The following is a 15,356-nucleotide window of genomic DNA, read 5'->3' on the forward strand; positions in this document are numbered from 1 at the left end:
TTGTTTCAAACTCAAAAACCAACATTATAAATAAAAATTGCATCCATCTATCATTGATACAAACCCCTCATATACAAATTGTATCAACAATGTAGAACATATTCTTTCCATACAATTTTATGAGACGTGTTTGGTTGAATACGAAATTTAAGAAAGAAATAAAAAACATTTAAATATTGTGATGTAAAACAAAGTCATAAACAGACCTTTGCATCACTCATTGCTTCCTTTTCTTTTTTGGATGACCAGTATCACTCATTGCCTCCTTTTCATACTCCAGGCGAATTCCCCAGCATAGTTCTTCCCACTGCCTGTACAAATCATATACCTCCAACATGTAATAATCATTTGGATTCTTCCCTTCTTTATTGCCAGAAACATTATTCCACAATGTTTCAAATGGTATGTAGACGCAACAAATTAAATGATCGATGGACCCCCAATATTGATGGATGTTATACTTGAAGGAATTATATTTTCTTTCAGGGTCAGATTTGCGGACCAATGTAACTTCTAATCTTGTGTCCCGTATAGCAGGACCGTAACTTATCCAAAAACCCAGGAATTTATCGGTATACCAAGATGGGTTCAGATCAATTGAGATCTCTTTTTGATTTATAAACCGATCATAATCAAACAACTCTGGAATTCCGACTTGATCAGGAAAAAAAATGAGAAAATAATCTCTTTGGAGAAAGTCAAACTGCATGCAATAGAATAGAAATTATTATTACTACTAGAAATCAATTTGACGAGAATATTCAACATTCATATATAAGATAAAAACCTGGATGCATGTCGTGAGAAAATGTTGTAGGAACACATTAACTTGTTCACTTGAGACGGTTCCACAGTTGGATATCCCGAGCTTATACAGCTTAAGACAATTAATTACGAGATCTTTGATGCTCTTCAAGGCTAAATGATAATCTGCAAATAGCTCCTCTAGATTTGGGGGTGGCTCTCCCGGTAACTCATTAAGATTCTGACAGAATTGTATGTTCAGTAAATGAACCCGTGAGAGTTTGTTGATGTTTTTGGGTAAACAAGAAATATTGCTTCCACTTAGACTCAGGGTGTGTTTGGTATGGAGGAAAATGTTTTCCTATTTTCTTTTGTTTGGTTGCAACAAAATGTTGGGAAAACATTTTCCTAAACGACTTGTTTTCCTAAAATCAGCGGAAAACGACTTCCGTAACAAGTCTGCGGAATCATTTTCCGGAAAAGAAGTCGACACACAACACAAACGAATTTCACCCCAGCCTACGCCCTTGCCCATCCTCAAACGTAGTGAAGGAGCGCTATTTCTCCATTATTTCTCCAGCTTGTTCCTCTCCAAATTTAGGGTTTCCATTGTTGTTCTTCTCATTCATATTCCTGTAAGAATTGTTGGGTATGTAGCAAGAGTTAATGGGAAATTGAGGGAAGATGAAAGAGGAACTTGGAAAAAGTTGGGAACTTGAAAAGTTGAGAACTTGAAAAGTCCTCTTATGCTTTATTGAAAAGACATTTGTCCCTCATCGGTGGTGGAAAGAAAAATAGGAGAGTTTAAATATAGAAACACTCATATTAATTGTTAAAAGGGTTGGAAAGAGGGACCCCCCTCGCGCCGTCGTCGTCGCTCGGCTTCGGCTTTGGCTTCGGAAAAATGATCGAGAGATTATTTTTTTGGACAAAGTTTGTTTTAATTATTTTAGTTAAGAAAAGACATTTGTCCCTCATCGGTGGTGGAAAGAAAAATAGGAGAGTTTAAATATAGAAACACTCCTATTAATTGTTAAAAGGGTTGGAAAGAGGGACCCCCCTCGCGCCGTCGTCGTCGTCGCTCGCTCGGCTTGGCTTCGGCTTCGGCTTCAGCTTCGGCTTCGGCTTCGGATTTGGATTTGGATTTGGATTTGGATTTGGAAAAATGATCGATCGAGAGATTATTTTTTGGACAAAGTTTGTTTTAATTATTTTAGTTAATTAATTATTTAATTAATTAAATTAAATTAAATGGCCAACGTTTTAATTAGTTAATTAACCGATTCAATTAATTAGTTAATTAACCCGACCCGACTCGGATCCACGCGCGACCCGTTTTATTTAAATCTTTCCCGTTTTATTTAAATTTCCCGCAGTGACTGTTCTGAAAGGTTGCAACTTTCAGAAACAGCCATGACCATTTGAAAGGTTGCAAACTTTCATGAATGGTCGTGTGGATTCTGAAAGGATTGCAACCTTTCGGAACCAGTTCCTCTTGCCTATAAATACATTGATTCTTCAGATTTATTCCTTACGAATTTTTCTGATTTCTTCTTCTTCTTCTGCACAAAATTTCTTCGTGTATTTTACTGCTGTTGAGTGGTTCGCTGACACCAGAGTTTTGGGTATCAATACACTGGTGATTGAGATCATTCTATCCTGGGAGGACATATTCCAAATCAAACCTCGGATACTAGAGGGGAATAATTTCCTTAAGGGGACACTGTGCATTCAGTGGGCTTGATCTTTTTCTGATTTTGTTTTTCCAGATTGTGGTACGTTTTTTTTTTTACAGATTTTAGTTTTGTCAATTAATTTCTGTTCATCTATTCTTACTGGTTTATTAAACTTTGGTTACTTCGTGTTTCTGCAAAGTTTATTGAAATCAGTAATTCTGATTTTTTATACACAGATTGATAACAATCTTAAGGAAATTATTTTATACTTTTTAATCTGTGTTTCTGGTGGAGAGAAAAACCTTCGTGGTTTTATACTCCTGTTAAGTTTGCAACTTAAGTTATTGCTTACTGAGTCATTTGTATCAATTTCTGTTTGTTACAGATTCTGAAATGGCTAATGACAATGTTACGGTGGCTGTTGCTGCACCAACCCGAACTGCTGTACCACCAGCAGAGAAACCGGGAAAATTCTCTGGTGTGAATTTCAAAGGATGGCAGCAACGGGTATTTTTCTGGCTTACCACTCTTGGTCTGCAGAAATTTACCAATGAAGTAACTCCAGTGCCTTCTGCTGAAATGCCAGACAGAGAAAAATTCATGATTATTGAAGCATGGAAACAGGCAGACTTCCTATGTAAGGGCTACATTTTGAGTGCGTTAGAGGATGACTTATATAATGTCTATAGTGCAATGACAACTTCGAAAGAATTGTGGGATGCACTTGAGAAGAAATATAAGACAGAAGATGCATGCTTGAAAAAGTTTGTGGTCGCAAAGTTTTTAGACTATAAAATGTCAGATAGTAAAACTGTTGGATCACAAGTGCAGGAACTTCAACTTATTTTCCATGATCTGATTGCTGAAGATATGGTAGTAAATGAAGCGTTTCAAGTGGCTGCAATGATCGAGAAGTTACCTCCTTCGTGGAATGACTTCAAGAATTATTTAAAGCACAAACGTAAGGAAATGAAGCTTGAAGATCTTGTGATTCGGCTCAAGATTGAGGAAGATAACAAAACCGCCGAAAAGAAGTCTCGTAAGAGTTCGACAGTAATTGGAGTTAATATTGTTGAAGAAGCTCCTACAAAAGACAAGAAGAGAAAGAAGTCCAACGGACAGAAGTCAGAACAGGCCAAGAAAAAGTTCAAGGGCAACTGTTACAATTGTGGTAAGGCTGGTCACAAGTCTTCTGACTGTCGTGCTCCAAGAAAGGACAAAGACAAAGACAAAGGCAAAGGCAAAAGCCAAGCAAACATCGTGGAAGAGATGGAAGATGCAGATGACCTGTGTGCAATGATCTCAGAGTGCAACTTAGTTGGAAATCCCAAGGAGTGGTTTCTCGACTCAGGTGCCACTCGACATATTTGCTCTGCGAAAGAAGCCTTTGCAACATACACTCCTGCTGAGGTTGATGAAGATTTGTTCATGGGAAACACAGCAACAGCAAGGATTGCAGGAACTGGGAAAGTAATGTTGAAGATGACATCCGGCAAGGTGTTGACTCTGAACAACGTTCTGCACGTTCCTACTATTAGGAAGAATTTAGTTTCTGCTGCACTGCTCGTTAAAAACGGGTTCAAGTGTGTCCTAGTTAGTGACAAAGCTGTAATAAGTAAGAATGAGATGTTCTTAGGAAAAGGCTACCTCACTGAGGGCCTCTTCAAACTGAATGTAATGGTTGTTGACAGTATTAATAAGAATTCTGCTTCTGTTTACTTATTGGAGTCAAATGATTTATGGCATGCCCGTTTGGGACATGTAAATTACAAAGCCTTGCGGAAATTGGTTACTTTAGAAGTATTGCCTGATTTTAAATGCGATAAATCGAAATGCGAAATTTGTGTGGAAAGTAAGTTTGTTAAACATCCTTATAAGTCTGTTGAAAGAAATTCAAAACCTTTAGACTTAATTCACACAGATATATGTGATATGAAGTCGACACCATCTCGTGGTGGGAAAAAGTATTTTATAACTTTTATTGACGATTGCACTCGATTTTGTTATGTATACTTGCTTAATAGTAAGGATGAAGCAATTGATGCATTTAAGCAATACAAAAATGAAGTGGAAAATCAATTGAATCTAAAGATAAAAATGATTCGAAGTGATAGGGGTGGAGAATACGAATCTCCTTTTGCTGAGATATGTTTGGAATATGGTATTATACATCAAACTACTGCACCCTATACACCGCAGTCAAATGGATTGGCTGAACGGAAGAACAGAACATTAAAGGAAATGATGAATGCCTTAATAATCAGTTCTGGTTCACCAAGAAATCTATGGGGAGAAGCCATCCTTACGGCTAACAAGATACTCAATAGGGTACCCCGTAGCAAAACGCAATCAATTCCATATGAGTTATGGAAAGGAAGGAAACCCAACTTGAAATATTTCAAAGTGTGGGGGTGTCTTGCCAAGGTAGAAGTTCCTTTACCTAAGAGGGTGAAAATTGGACCCAAAACAGTGGATTGTGTATTTATTGGATATGCTGTGAACAGTAAGGCCTGCCGGTTTTTGGTTCACAAATCTGATAATCCTGAAATTCATGTGAATACAGTAATTGAGTCAGATAACGCTGAGTTCTTTGAACACATTTATCCGTATAAAACTGAATGTGAGTCGACAAGTGAAAGATCTAAACGACCACGGGAAGAATCAAAGGAAAATGCACAACCTAATGAAGATCCTAGGCGTAGTACTCGCCAACGGAAATCCACTTCTTTCGGACCAGATTTTGTGGCATTTTTGCTTGAAAATGAGCCTCCAACATTTAAAGCAGCTATGTCGTCATCTGAGTCAATCTATTGGAAAGAAGCTGTCAATAGTGAGATCGAATCAATTTTAAGTAATCATACTTGGGAATTGGCTGATCTTCCTCCAGGAAATAAACCTTTAGGATCAAAGTGGATCTTTAAAAGGAAAATGAAAGCCGATGGGACTATTGACAAATATAAGGCTAGACTTGTAGTCAAAGGATATAGACAAAAGGAAGGTCTGGACTACTTTGATACATACTCTCCAGTAACAAGGATAACATCAATTAGAATGTTAATAGCACTAGCGGCAGTGCATGATCTTAAAATCCACCAAATGGATGTAAAAACAGCCTTCTTAAATGGAGAGTTGGAGGAAGAAATTTACATGGAACAACCTGAAGGGTTTGTGGTTCCTGGTAAAGAAGAGAAAGTGTGCAGACTTGTGAAGTCGCTTTATGGACTCAAGCAAGCACCCAAACAATGGCATGCTAAATTTGATCAAACAATGTTGACAAATGGATTCAAGATTAACGAATGTGATAAGTGTGTTTACATTAAAAACGTTCCGAATCATGAAGTCATTGTTTGTTTGTATGTTGATGACATGTTAATAATGAGTAAATATATTGACAATATAAATGCTACTAACCGCATGCTGTCCAGCAATTTCGATATGAAGGACTTATGAGTTGCTGATTTGATCTTAGGGATCAGGATTCTCAAAACTCCTCAGGGACTAGCATTATCTCAATCTCATTATATTGAAAAAGTATTGGATAAGTTCAAGTACTTGAATTTCAATGTTGTCAAAACTCCAATTGATTTAAGCTTTACATTTCAAAAGAATGTAGGTGAAAGTGACTCTCAATTGAAATATGCCAGAGTGTTGGGAAGTTTGATGTATATTATGAATTGTACGCGACCAAATATAGCATGTGCTATTAGCAAATTGAGTCGTTTCACTAGTAATCCGAATCAAACTCACTGGATGGCAATGAAACGTGTGTTGGGTTATTTGAAGCATACACAACACTATGTTTTGCATTATAATAAATATCCTGCCGTGATTAAAGGATATAGTGATGCAAATTGGATCGCCGGGTCAAATGAAGTAAAATCCACAAGTGGTTATGTGTTTACACTTGGTGGAGGAGCAGTCTCTTGGAAATCATCCAAACAGACATGTATCGCTCGCTCCACAATGGAATCTGAATTCATTGCCTTAGATAAGGCCGGTGAAGAAGCTGAATGGCTCCAAAATTTCTTAGAGGATATTCCATTCTGGCCCAAACCTGTGGGACCTATTTACATATATTGTGATAGTCAAGCAACAATAGGTAGGGCAGAGAGCGTTATGTACCACGGGAAGTCTCGTCATATACGACGGAGACATAGTACCGTAAGACAACTCCTCTCTAGTGGAATTATCACAATTGACTATGTGAAGTCAAGCGATAATGTGTCAGATCCACTAATGAAAGGCCTAGTGAGAGAGGCAGTTGAAAGATCATCTAAGGGAATGGGTTTACGGCTTAGGACAAGTCAGCAGGGCGGTAACTCTATCTAGCAGACTGGAGATCCCAAGAGCTAGATTCAAGGAGAAAAACAAAATTGTGACTGACGGTTCGACATTGTCAATCAACTCAATCCATTCACATGATGAAGACAATGTTCAGGAACAAGGTTAAGACTTTAAGGCTTGTTAATGAGTTAATAAAGCTTAAAGTTTTTAATGATTTGCTAAGTTTGGCATATTTGACCAAATAGTGTATCTACGAGATGACACAGTTAGAAATCACCTATGTGAGTGTGAAGTGTAAGCCGCTTCAAAAAGAATTTTATGTCAAAAGCCTATTCTTTATACACTCATGAAACCAGGAAATGTTTATGGCTGAAACGAACACAATCGTAAGAACCATAAACGGTAAAGGGTTAATTGTGTGACATATGGTTGTCTAGGTATACACCAAAGCTCGACGGTTCAAAGATATCGTATCTACCGATTGATCGAGTATATCCGACATATGTTCACTACGGAAAGTCCAAGGGGAAACCTACTTATCCAGATGCAATTGACTCTTGCTTGTAAAGTACACACTCGTCCGTGCATTCCTTATGTTATAACCATTCCCCATTAATGTGGGGGATTGTTGGGTATGTAGCAAGAGTTAATGGGAAATTGAGGGAAGATGAAAGAGGAAATTGGAAAAATTTGGGAACTTGAAAAGTCCTCTTATGCTTTATTGAAAAGACATTTGTCCCTCATCGGTGGTGGAAAGAAAAATAGGAGAGTTTAAATATAGAAACACTCCTATTAATTGTTAAAAGGATTGGAAAGAGGGACCCCCCTCGCGCCGTCGTCGTCGTCGCTCGCTCGGCTCGGCTTTGGCTTTGGATTTGGATTTGGAAAAATGATCGATCGAGAGATTATTTTTTGGACAAAGTTTGTTTTAATTATTTTAGTTAATTAATTATTTAATTAATTAAATTAAATTAAATGGCCAACGTTTTAATTAGTTAATTAACCGATTCAATTAATTAGTTAATTGACCCGACCCGACTCGGATCCACGCGCGACCCGTTTAATTTAAATCTTTCCCGTTTTATTTAAATTTCCCGCAGTGACTGTTCTGAAAGGTTGCAACTTTCAGAAACAGCCATGACCGTTTGAAAGGTTGCAACTTTCATGAATGGTCGTGTGGATTCTGAAAGGATTGCAACCTTTCGGAACCAGTTCCTCTTGCCTATAAATACATTGATTCTTCAGATTTATTCCTTACGAATTTTTTCTGATTTCTTCTTCTTCTTCTGCACAAAATTTCTTCGTGTACTTTACTGCTGTTGAGTGGTTCGCTGACACCAGCGTTTTGGGTATCAATACACTGGTGATTGAGATCATTCTATCCTGGGAGGACATATTCCAAATCAAACCTCGGATACTAGAGGGGAATAATTTCCTTAAGGGGACACTGTGCATTCAGTGGGCTTGATCTTTTTCTGATTCTGTTTTTCCAGATTGTGGTACGTTTATTACAGATTTTAGTTTTGTCAATTAATTTATGTTCATCTATTCTTACTGGTTTATTAAACTTTGGTTACTTCGTGTTTTTGCAAAGTTTATTGAAATCAGTAATTCTGATTTTTTGTACACAGATTGTTTACAAGAATTTCGAAGGTATGCTTTCAATAATTCTTCAAAATATTCATCTTTCACTTGCTTTTTTGCTGAAATACTTGCTCATGTGTTTGAATTTGACTTTACTTGGTGAATTTATGCATTGGATTCGATATTTTTTGGTAAATCTATGAATTGTGGCCTTTTGCTTTCGATAAGGATGAGCAAGCATGTGTTTCATTGTACTATGCACATTTGAAATATGTGTGTGGTGTACAGAGATGAGCAACTGTGCACAATAATGTGAAAAACTTCAAGTCTCATCTGTATAGTGTTAGCTAGAAGCATGTACTAATATATGGCGCGCTGTTTTCAAGTTATTTTTTGATTAAAACGACAGTTCGATACATAAAATATATTCATTGTAAAATTAGAGATCTTATTCTAAAGGATTATTTGATAGTGTGTGTAAAAATAATAGAAAAATATCAAGATCTAGTGGGGAGGGGTTGGGGGTGAAAGAGCATAGAAAATTATTTTCCTAAAAAAATTCCTTACTCACCAACCAAACACTAGAAATTGTTTTCCAAAAAATGTTTTCCACTCACTAACCAAACATAAGAAAACAAGTTAAAAATCAACTTGTTTTCTAAGAAAACATTTTCCATGGAAAACATTTTCCTTCATACCAAACACACCCTCAGTGTTTTCAAAGAGTTCAAAGATCCTCAATCCTCAGGAAGTCCACCCAATATGTTGAGATTACTAAGATCAAGTTCTCTTAACGTGGATAAACCTGATACTTGATGCAAGACGAAATTTGAGGAATATTGAAGTTGTTTTTCATGTGAGAATCCTAATTAACTTCCACAGTTTGCCAAGCTTAGTGATGGAGGAAGGTGGTTGGGAGATTGCAGTATCGCTCGCATCAAGTATCACTAGCTCTTGCAGATCACCAATGTTTTCTGGAAGCTTCTCTAGCCTTTTGCACCCAGATTCATCAAATTACAGAGGCTGTCTGGTAGACTTACAAGATCTTCACAACCTTTCAGATATAGCTGAGTGAGGCTAAGCAGATTCCCAATGGATGAAGGTACTTCTCTTATCCCAGTAGAATTCAGATTCAGATTTTTCAAGTAATGCATATCTCCTTTGATTTCTGGAAATGTATCTAATTTTGGGGAATTAAATATCTTGAGATATTTAACGGATTTCATCCGAATAGAGCTTGGAAACTTCTCTAACTTCAAACATCTTTCTATCTCTAACCCACCGAGATTCTTTTGAACGCCAAGAGATGAGGGGAGATTTACCAATCCAGAACATCCGTATATATAAAGATATTCCAATTGCTGTGATTCAAAGAGGCTGTTTGGCAGTGTTGCAAGTTTATTGCAACATAAAATACTGAGACTACTAAGATTTCGAATAGTGTCTAGAATACTCTCAAGAATTTTACAACAATTCAATTCCAAATATCTAAGGCTGCTGAGAGATCCGTATTTATCAACAACTTCCAATTGCTGTGATTCAAAGTGGCTGTTTGGCAGTGTTGTAAGTTTATTGCAATCAGAAATTCTGAGATATCTAAGATTTTGAATAGTGTCTGGAATACATTCAAGAATTTCACAATTAGCCAATCGCAACTCTCTAAGGCTGCTGAAAGACGGGGGTAAGCTTCTTATCCAGGGGATCCTAGATTGAGTATTGATAAGCCACGCATACCTTTTAACTTAATCATACCTTTCTGTAAATTGATATAAATTTGTTGCCCTACCTGAGGAATTGTCCAGAAATTGAAGAAAAATTTCGTAATAATTTAGAAGAAAAAACAGAAAAGGAAGACTGATCTGGGAGAACCACACCCAAAAGCTAACTATTGAGGTATATAAGAGCCTGTTTGGATTCAGAATAGTTTTAAAGTGTTTACGTAAATTTAAAAAGAACTTATAGTCTTCTATCTGCTTATTGAGCTACGGAAGTTTTCTCAACTCACAATGGAGCATCCCTTTTTATATTTACATTATATATACAAATTCTATGGAACAATATCACCGTATACTTGAGAGTCAATTAACAACAAACACATCATAAACAGAAATACTACTTTTTATGGCTAAACAGATCTTATATATGCCCTATATCAGCATCACAAATGACATACTAAAATCTCATACCCCTTCCAACAGGACTCAATTATTTTTAATAGCATTAATTTTCAAATTAAAAATGTCTCTCCCAATCCAAATTACCTTTTACATATAAAGGGATCTTAGGAAGATGGTGTGTACGTAACTTTACCCTTACCTAGTTAAGGTAGAGAAGTTGTTTCCCACTCAAACACCAACATTATAAATAAAAATTTCATCCATCTATCATCGATACAAATTCCTGGTATATAATTAATTTTCATTTGCGAAGGGTACATACAAATTGTACCAACAATGTAGAACATACACTTTCCATACCATTTTATGATACATGTTTGGTTGAATACAAAATTTAAGAAAGACAGAAAAATATTTGAAAATTGTGATGTAAAACAAGTCATAAACAGACCTTTGCATCATTTGGGTTCTTCCCTTCTTTATTGTCAGAAGCATGCCACAATGTTTCAAACGGTATATAGGCACAACAAATGAAAGGATACTCAAACCTCGAATATTCAGGGATGTAGTTCTACTCCAAGGAATATTTTCTTTCAGGGTCAGACTTGCAGACCAATGTAGCTTCTAATCTTGCGTCCAGTCTAGTAGGACCGTAACTTATCAAAAAACCCATGAATTTATCAGTATACCAAAATGGGTTCAGCTTAAGACAACAAATTACGAGATTTTTGCTGCTCTTCAAGGTTAGATGATAATCAGCAAATAGCTCCCTTAAATTTGGGGGTAGCTCTCCTGGCAGTTCATTAAGATTCTGACAGAATTATACGTTCAGATGCTGAAGGTGTAAGAGTCCTTTGAAGCTTTTTGGTAAACAAGAAATATTGCTTCCACTTACATTCAAATTTTCCAAAGAGTGCAAAGATCCTAAATCCTCAGGAAGTCCACTCAATATGTTGTGATTATTAAGATCATGTGATGTCAAGGAGGATAAACCTGATACTTGATTCAAGACAAAACTTGAGGAATGTTGAAATTGTTGTTCATGTGAGAATCGTAACTTCCACAGTTTGCCAAGCTTAGTGATGGAGGGAGGTGGTTGGGAGATTGCAGTTTCGCTCGCATCAAGTATATGTAAATCTTGCAAATCACCAATGTTTTCTGGAAGCTTCTCTAGCTTGTTGCACCCGTCGAGGTAAAGACATCGAAGTTTCATCAAATTGCAGATATTCGAGGTCTCCTAGATGCCCAATGGATGAAGGCACTTCTCCTATCCCAGTAGAATTCAGAGTCAGCTGTGTCAAGTAATGCATATCTCCGTCGATTTCTGGAAATGTATCTAATTTTGGGGAATTAGATATCTTGAGCTTTTGAAGGGATTTCATCTGAATCGAGCTTGGAAGCTTCTTTAAGTTCTCACATCCATCTATCTCTAACAAACGGAGCTTCTTTTGAACTCCAAGAGATATGGGGAGCTTTACCAATCCAGAACATCGGTATATACCAAGACATCCCAATTGCTGTGATTCAAAGAGGTTGTTTGGCAGTGTTGCAAATTTATTGAAACCTGAAATACTGAGATCTCTAAGATTTTGAATGGTGTCCAGAATACTCTCAAGAACTTCACACTCAGTCAATTGCAAATTTCTAAGGCTGCTGAAAGATGGAGGTAAGCTTCTTATCCACGGGTATTTTACATAGAGTATTGATAAGCGCGGCATATCTCCACAGATTTCTGGAAATTCTTCTAAGCTTGTGCATTCAAGGAGATTGAGAGTCTCAAGAGATCCCACGCAGACAAATTTTGGAATCTTCTTAAGTTTGCGATAACCTTCCAAACTCAAATAAGTAAGCAGTCTGCAATGTCCAAATGAGGAATGGACCTCTTCCAAATTCACACACCGTGTAAATTTAGTGTCTCTAAGTTTGGCATATCACCAAAATTAGGGGTTTTTCTTAACTCACAGCTGTCCATGAGATCCAAATGCTTCAAGTTGCTCAATTTCTGTTTCCAAAAAAAAAAAAGAACAGTGAGCTTAACTAGTACTCCTAATAGAAATATTTTGTAGGAAAAAAAAATAAAGAGAAGATAAGGTTGTTATGATCATTAAAGGCGGTAGCCAATCTGGAAAAGAACTTTTGAGATACATAATTGTCTTAAAATCCAAATATATATTTCTTTTCTTTTAATTTCATAATGAAAATAAAACCTCTTTAAACCTAAAAATGATTCCTTCTCATCTTTGTCCAGACAATCAAAACTAAGCCTAAGCTTTCCGAAAATATCCTTGTGAGGGATTCTCTTCTGCCGATCAATTACGTGTCTCCAGTGCTTTTTGTCTCGTCCGTAAAATGAAGAACCCAAAACTTTAAGAGCTGAAGGGAGTCCACCAGCATGGTGCACCACTTGTCTTGAAAGTTCCATAAAATCTTCTTTTGGTGATTTTTCTCTAAAAGCATGACTACTGAACAATTCAAGTGCTTCATCCTCCGATAATAGTTGGACTTCATACACGTTATCCCCAACGTGACTGATTAACAGGTGCTTGTTTCTTGCCGTTAAAATAATTCTGCTACCCCTACCAAACCACTTTGACCCTCCAACTAAAAATTCCCACTGTTCTTGATGGTTTACATCATCAAGGATGAACAGAACTTTCTTCCAGCGAAGCATATTTCTTTAAAATATTCATCCCTTCATGCTCACTAGTTAGAGTCAATTTTTCACCCAAGAGCTTGCAAATGACAACTTGTTGTAGCCATGTTAGTCCATTTTTCTGATGAAGTTTTCCAACATCACCAAGAAAACAATCAGCTTCACATCGATGGCGGTATCTTTGATGTAGAATATTTGCAATTTCTGTCTTGCCGATGCCGCCCATACCCCAAATTCCGATGGAGAAAACATCATTTGATTCCATATCTAATAATGAGGTTACTTTCTCAACCTGAGATTTTTTACCCACTAAACTTTCCGGGAAAGGTGAAATAATTTGAAGTGACTTGGGAAATATGGCATCAACTAACTTCTTGATGCACTCAGCCTCATCCCTACATTACAGTGAAAATACTCTCAGAGTAAATAAATAGAAAAGGAAAGACTTGTCATAGATTAATATCTAAAGCAAACACATAATAGTGTCACAAAGGTTGTTCCCCCGCTCTCCCCACCCCCGGTGTCATAAGGTAGCTTAAATCAACTATTATGAATTATAACATTTTAAAATCTAATTACATCATCAAACAACCATATAGCTAAAAGTTTGGTCCTTTTTCCTCTTGATAAAGAGAAACCCGAAGAAAAGAAGAAGATCACTTACTTGAAATTTTGTAAATGATACCCCGATATTTTCCCAGCCTCCGCAAATGCACCCGTCTATCTTTGAACCTTCTCCATATCATCTTTGCATTTTTCCTCATGTTGTAAAAATGAATCAGCAAAAGGGGGATGTTGATGGCACACATCTGATGGACTCACATCATAGAAGACTGGAATCACAATCTGCTCCAATTCCTTTTTACACTTTATGATGTGTGCAAGCTCCTCTAAACACCATCTTGACGATGCATAGCTTTTTGAAAATATCACTATAGCAAATTTAGACTCTTGTATGGCTTTCAAAAGTTCATCAGAAATTGATTTTTCCCGTTTCTAGTCGCTCATCATCTTTAAAAGTGCGGATCCCTCTTTGTTCCAAAGCATTATAGAGATGACTCACAAAATTTCTACGTGTATCTTCACCTCTAAAACTCAAAAAGGCATTGTACTTGCAAATTTTGGAAGAAGAAGCATGAGACATTGTTGAAGGATATAAGACTAACAGGTAACTTCTCAGCCCAACTAGCAACATTATTTCTCAGCTATGTGAATGCATAATTTGGTCAAAAAGAGTGAAACAGTTGAGTTGACCAACCTGGTCAAAAAGAAAGAAAAGACAGACAAATTTCCAGTTTAATAATAAAGAACAAGACTTCACCATTTTCACTATTCCTAGTCTTTATGAGGAACTTGTTATCATCTTCCTATTTCAACTTATAAAATGTTAACTTTTTCATTACTGTGAGAAATTAAAGAGTATAAAAACAGACAAGAAGACTTACACCAAAAAAGGCAAAGAAAAAACTAAAGTCATTACATTTTTACTGATATTATTGTAAAGACTTTACCTTTTTCATTATTCCAAACCTCTGTAGGAAACTTGTTATCATCTTCCTAATTCATGACATATAATTGTACTCTTTTTCAGTATTGCACTGACAAATTAAACTAATGAGCACCAAATTGGGGCACAAATTTAAATCTTAACTTAATCATACCTTTCGGAAAATTGATATAAATTCGTCGCCCTAACTGAGAAATTTCCCAGAAATTGAAGAAAAAAATCGTAATAATTTAGAAAAAAACACACAAAAAGCAGAAAAGAAAACTGACCTCATCAAAGAGATAAGCAGAAAAGAAGAGAACCGCACTCTTAACTATTGAGGTTTATAAGAGTTATTTGGTCAGATAGTATCATTTTTAGGTTTATCTTTATCAAGAGGAAAATGGAACAAAGATTCTTGACAAGCTGACGGAGTATGTCGGATTTTAGCGTTTTCTTTAATAGTGTTTATTAGCAATAAACAAGCTTTTTTTTACTCGTATTGAAGATGCGTTTTTTTTTAAATGATCCGTCTTGAGTTAAATTAAAAATTAGAAAGCGAGTATTTGTGTTAAATCAAGATAGCCGGGATGATATGAAAAAAACAAAAATACATGATATTATTTAATTTAATTGAATGTTTAAATAAGAAAATTGAAGCACTTCCGTCCGTTATTATTCATGCAAAAATACATTAAAAAAAAAATCATTGTTCATACATTAATTTTTATTTTAAAAAAAAGGAAAACTAACGAACACAAGTTATATGGACAAACACCAACTAAAAATCGCATACCCTTTCCCATAGGACT

General features: G+C 36.3%; 1 protein-coding gene and 3 pseudogenes across 1 annotated transcript; all 4 read right to left on the reverse strand.

Moving 5' to 3' along the window:
* Positions 1-217: 217 nt before the first annotated feature.
* On the reverse strand, positions 218-10,020 carry LOC125850284 (disease resistance protein Roq1-like; annotated as a pseudogene).
* A 1,144-nt stretch (positions 10,021-11,164) lies between these two features.
* On the reverse strand, positions 11,165-13,817 carry LOC125850279 (TMV resistance protein N-like; annotated as a pseudogene).
* Positions 12,364-13,076, reverse strand: LOC125850285 (disease resistance protein Roq1-like). Its single transcript, XM_049530136.1, has 2 exons — positions 12,623-13,076; positions 12,364-12,407 (listed from the first exon to the last, which is right to left on the reverse strand). Exons 1-2 carry the CDS (start codon positions 13,074-13,076, stop codon positions 12,364-12,366), a joined length of 498 nt encoding a protein of 165 aa, XP_049386093.1.
* On the reverse strand, positions 13,719-14,877 carry LOC125850280 (TMV resistance protein N-like; annotated as a pseudogene).
* Between the last annotated feature and the right edge of the window lie 479 nt (positions 14,878-15,356).

This window comes from Solanum stenotomum, unplaced genomic scaffold (genome assembly GCF_019186545.1).
Source record: "Solanum stenotomum isolate F172 unplaced genomic scaffold, ASM1918654v1 scaffold15813, whole genome shotgun sequence".
In the NCBI taxonomy this organism is placed as follows: Eukaryota; Viridiplantae; Streptophyta; class Magnoliopsida; order Solanales; family Solanaceae; genus Solanum; species Solanum stenotomum.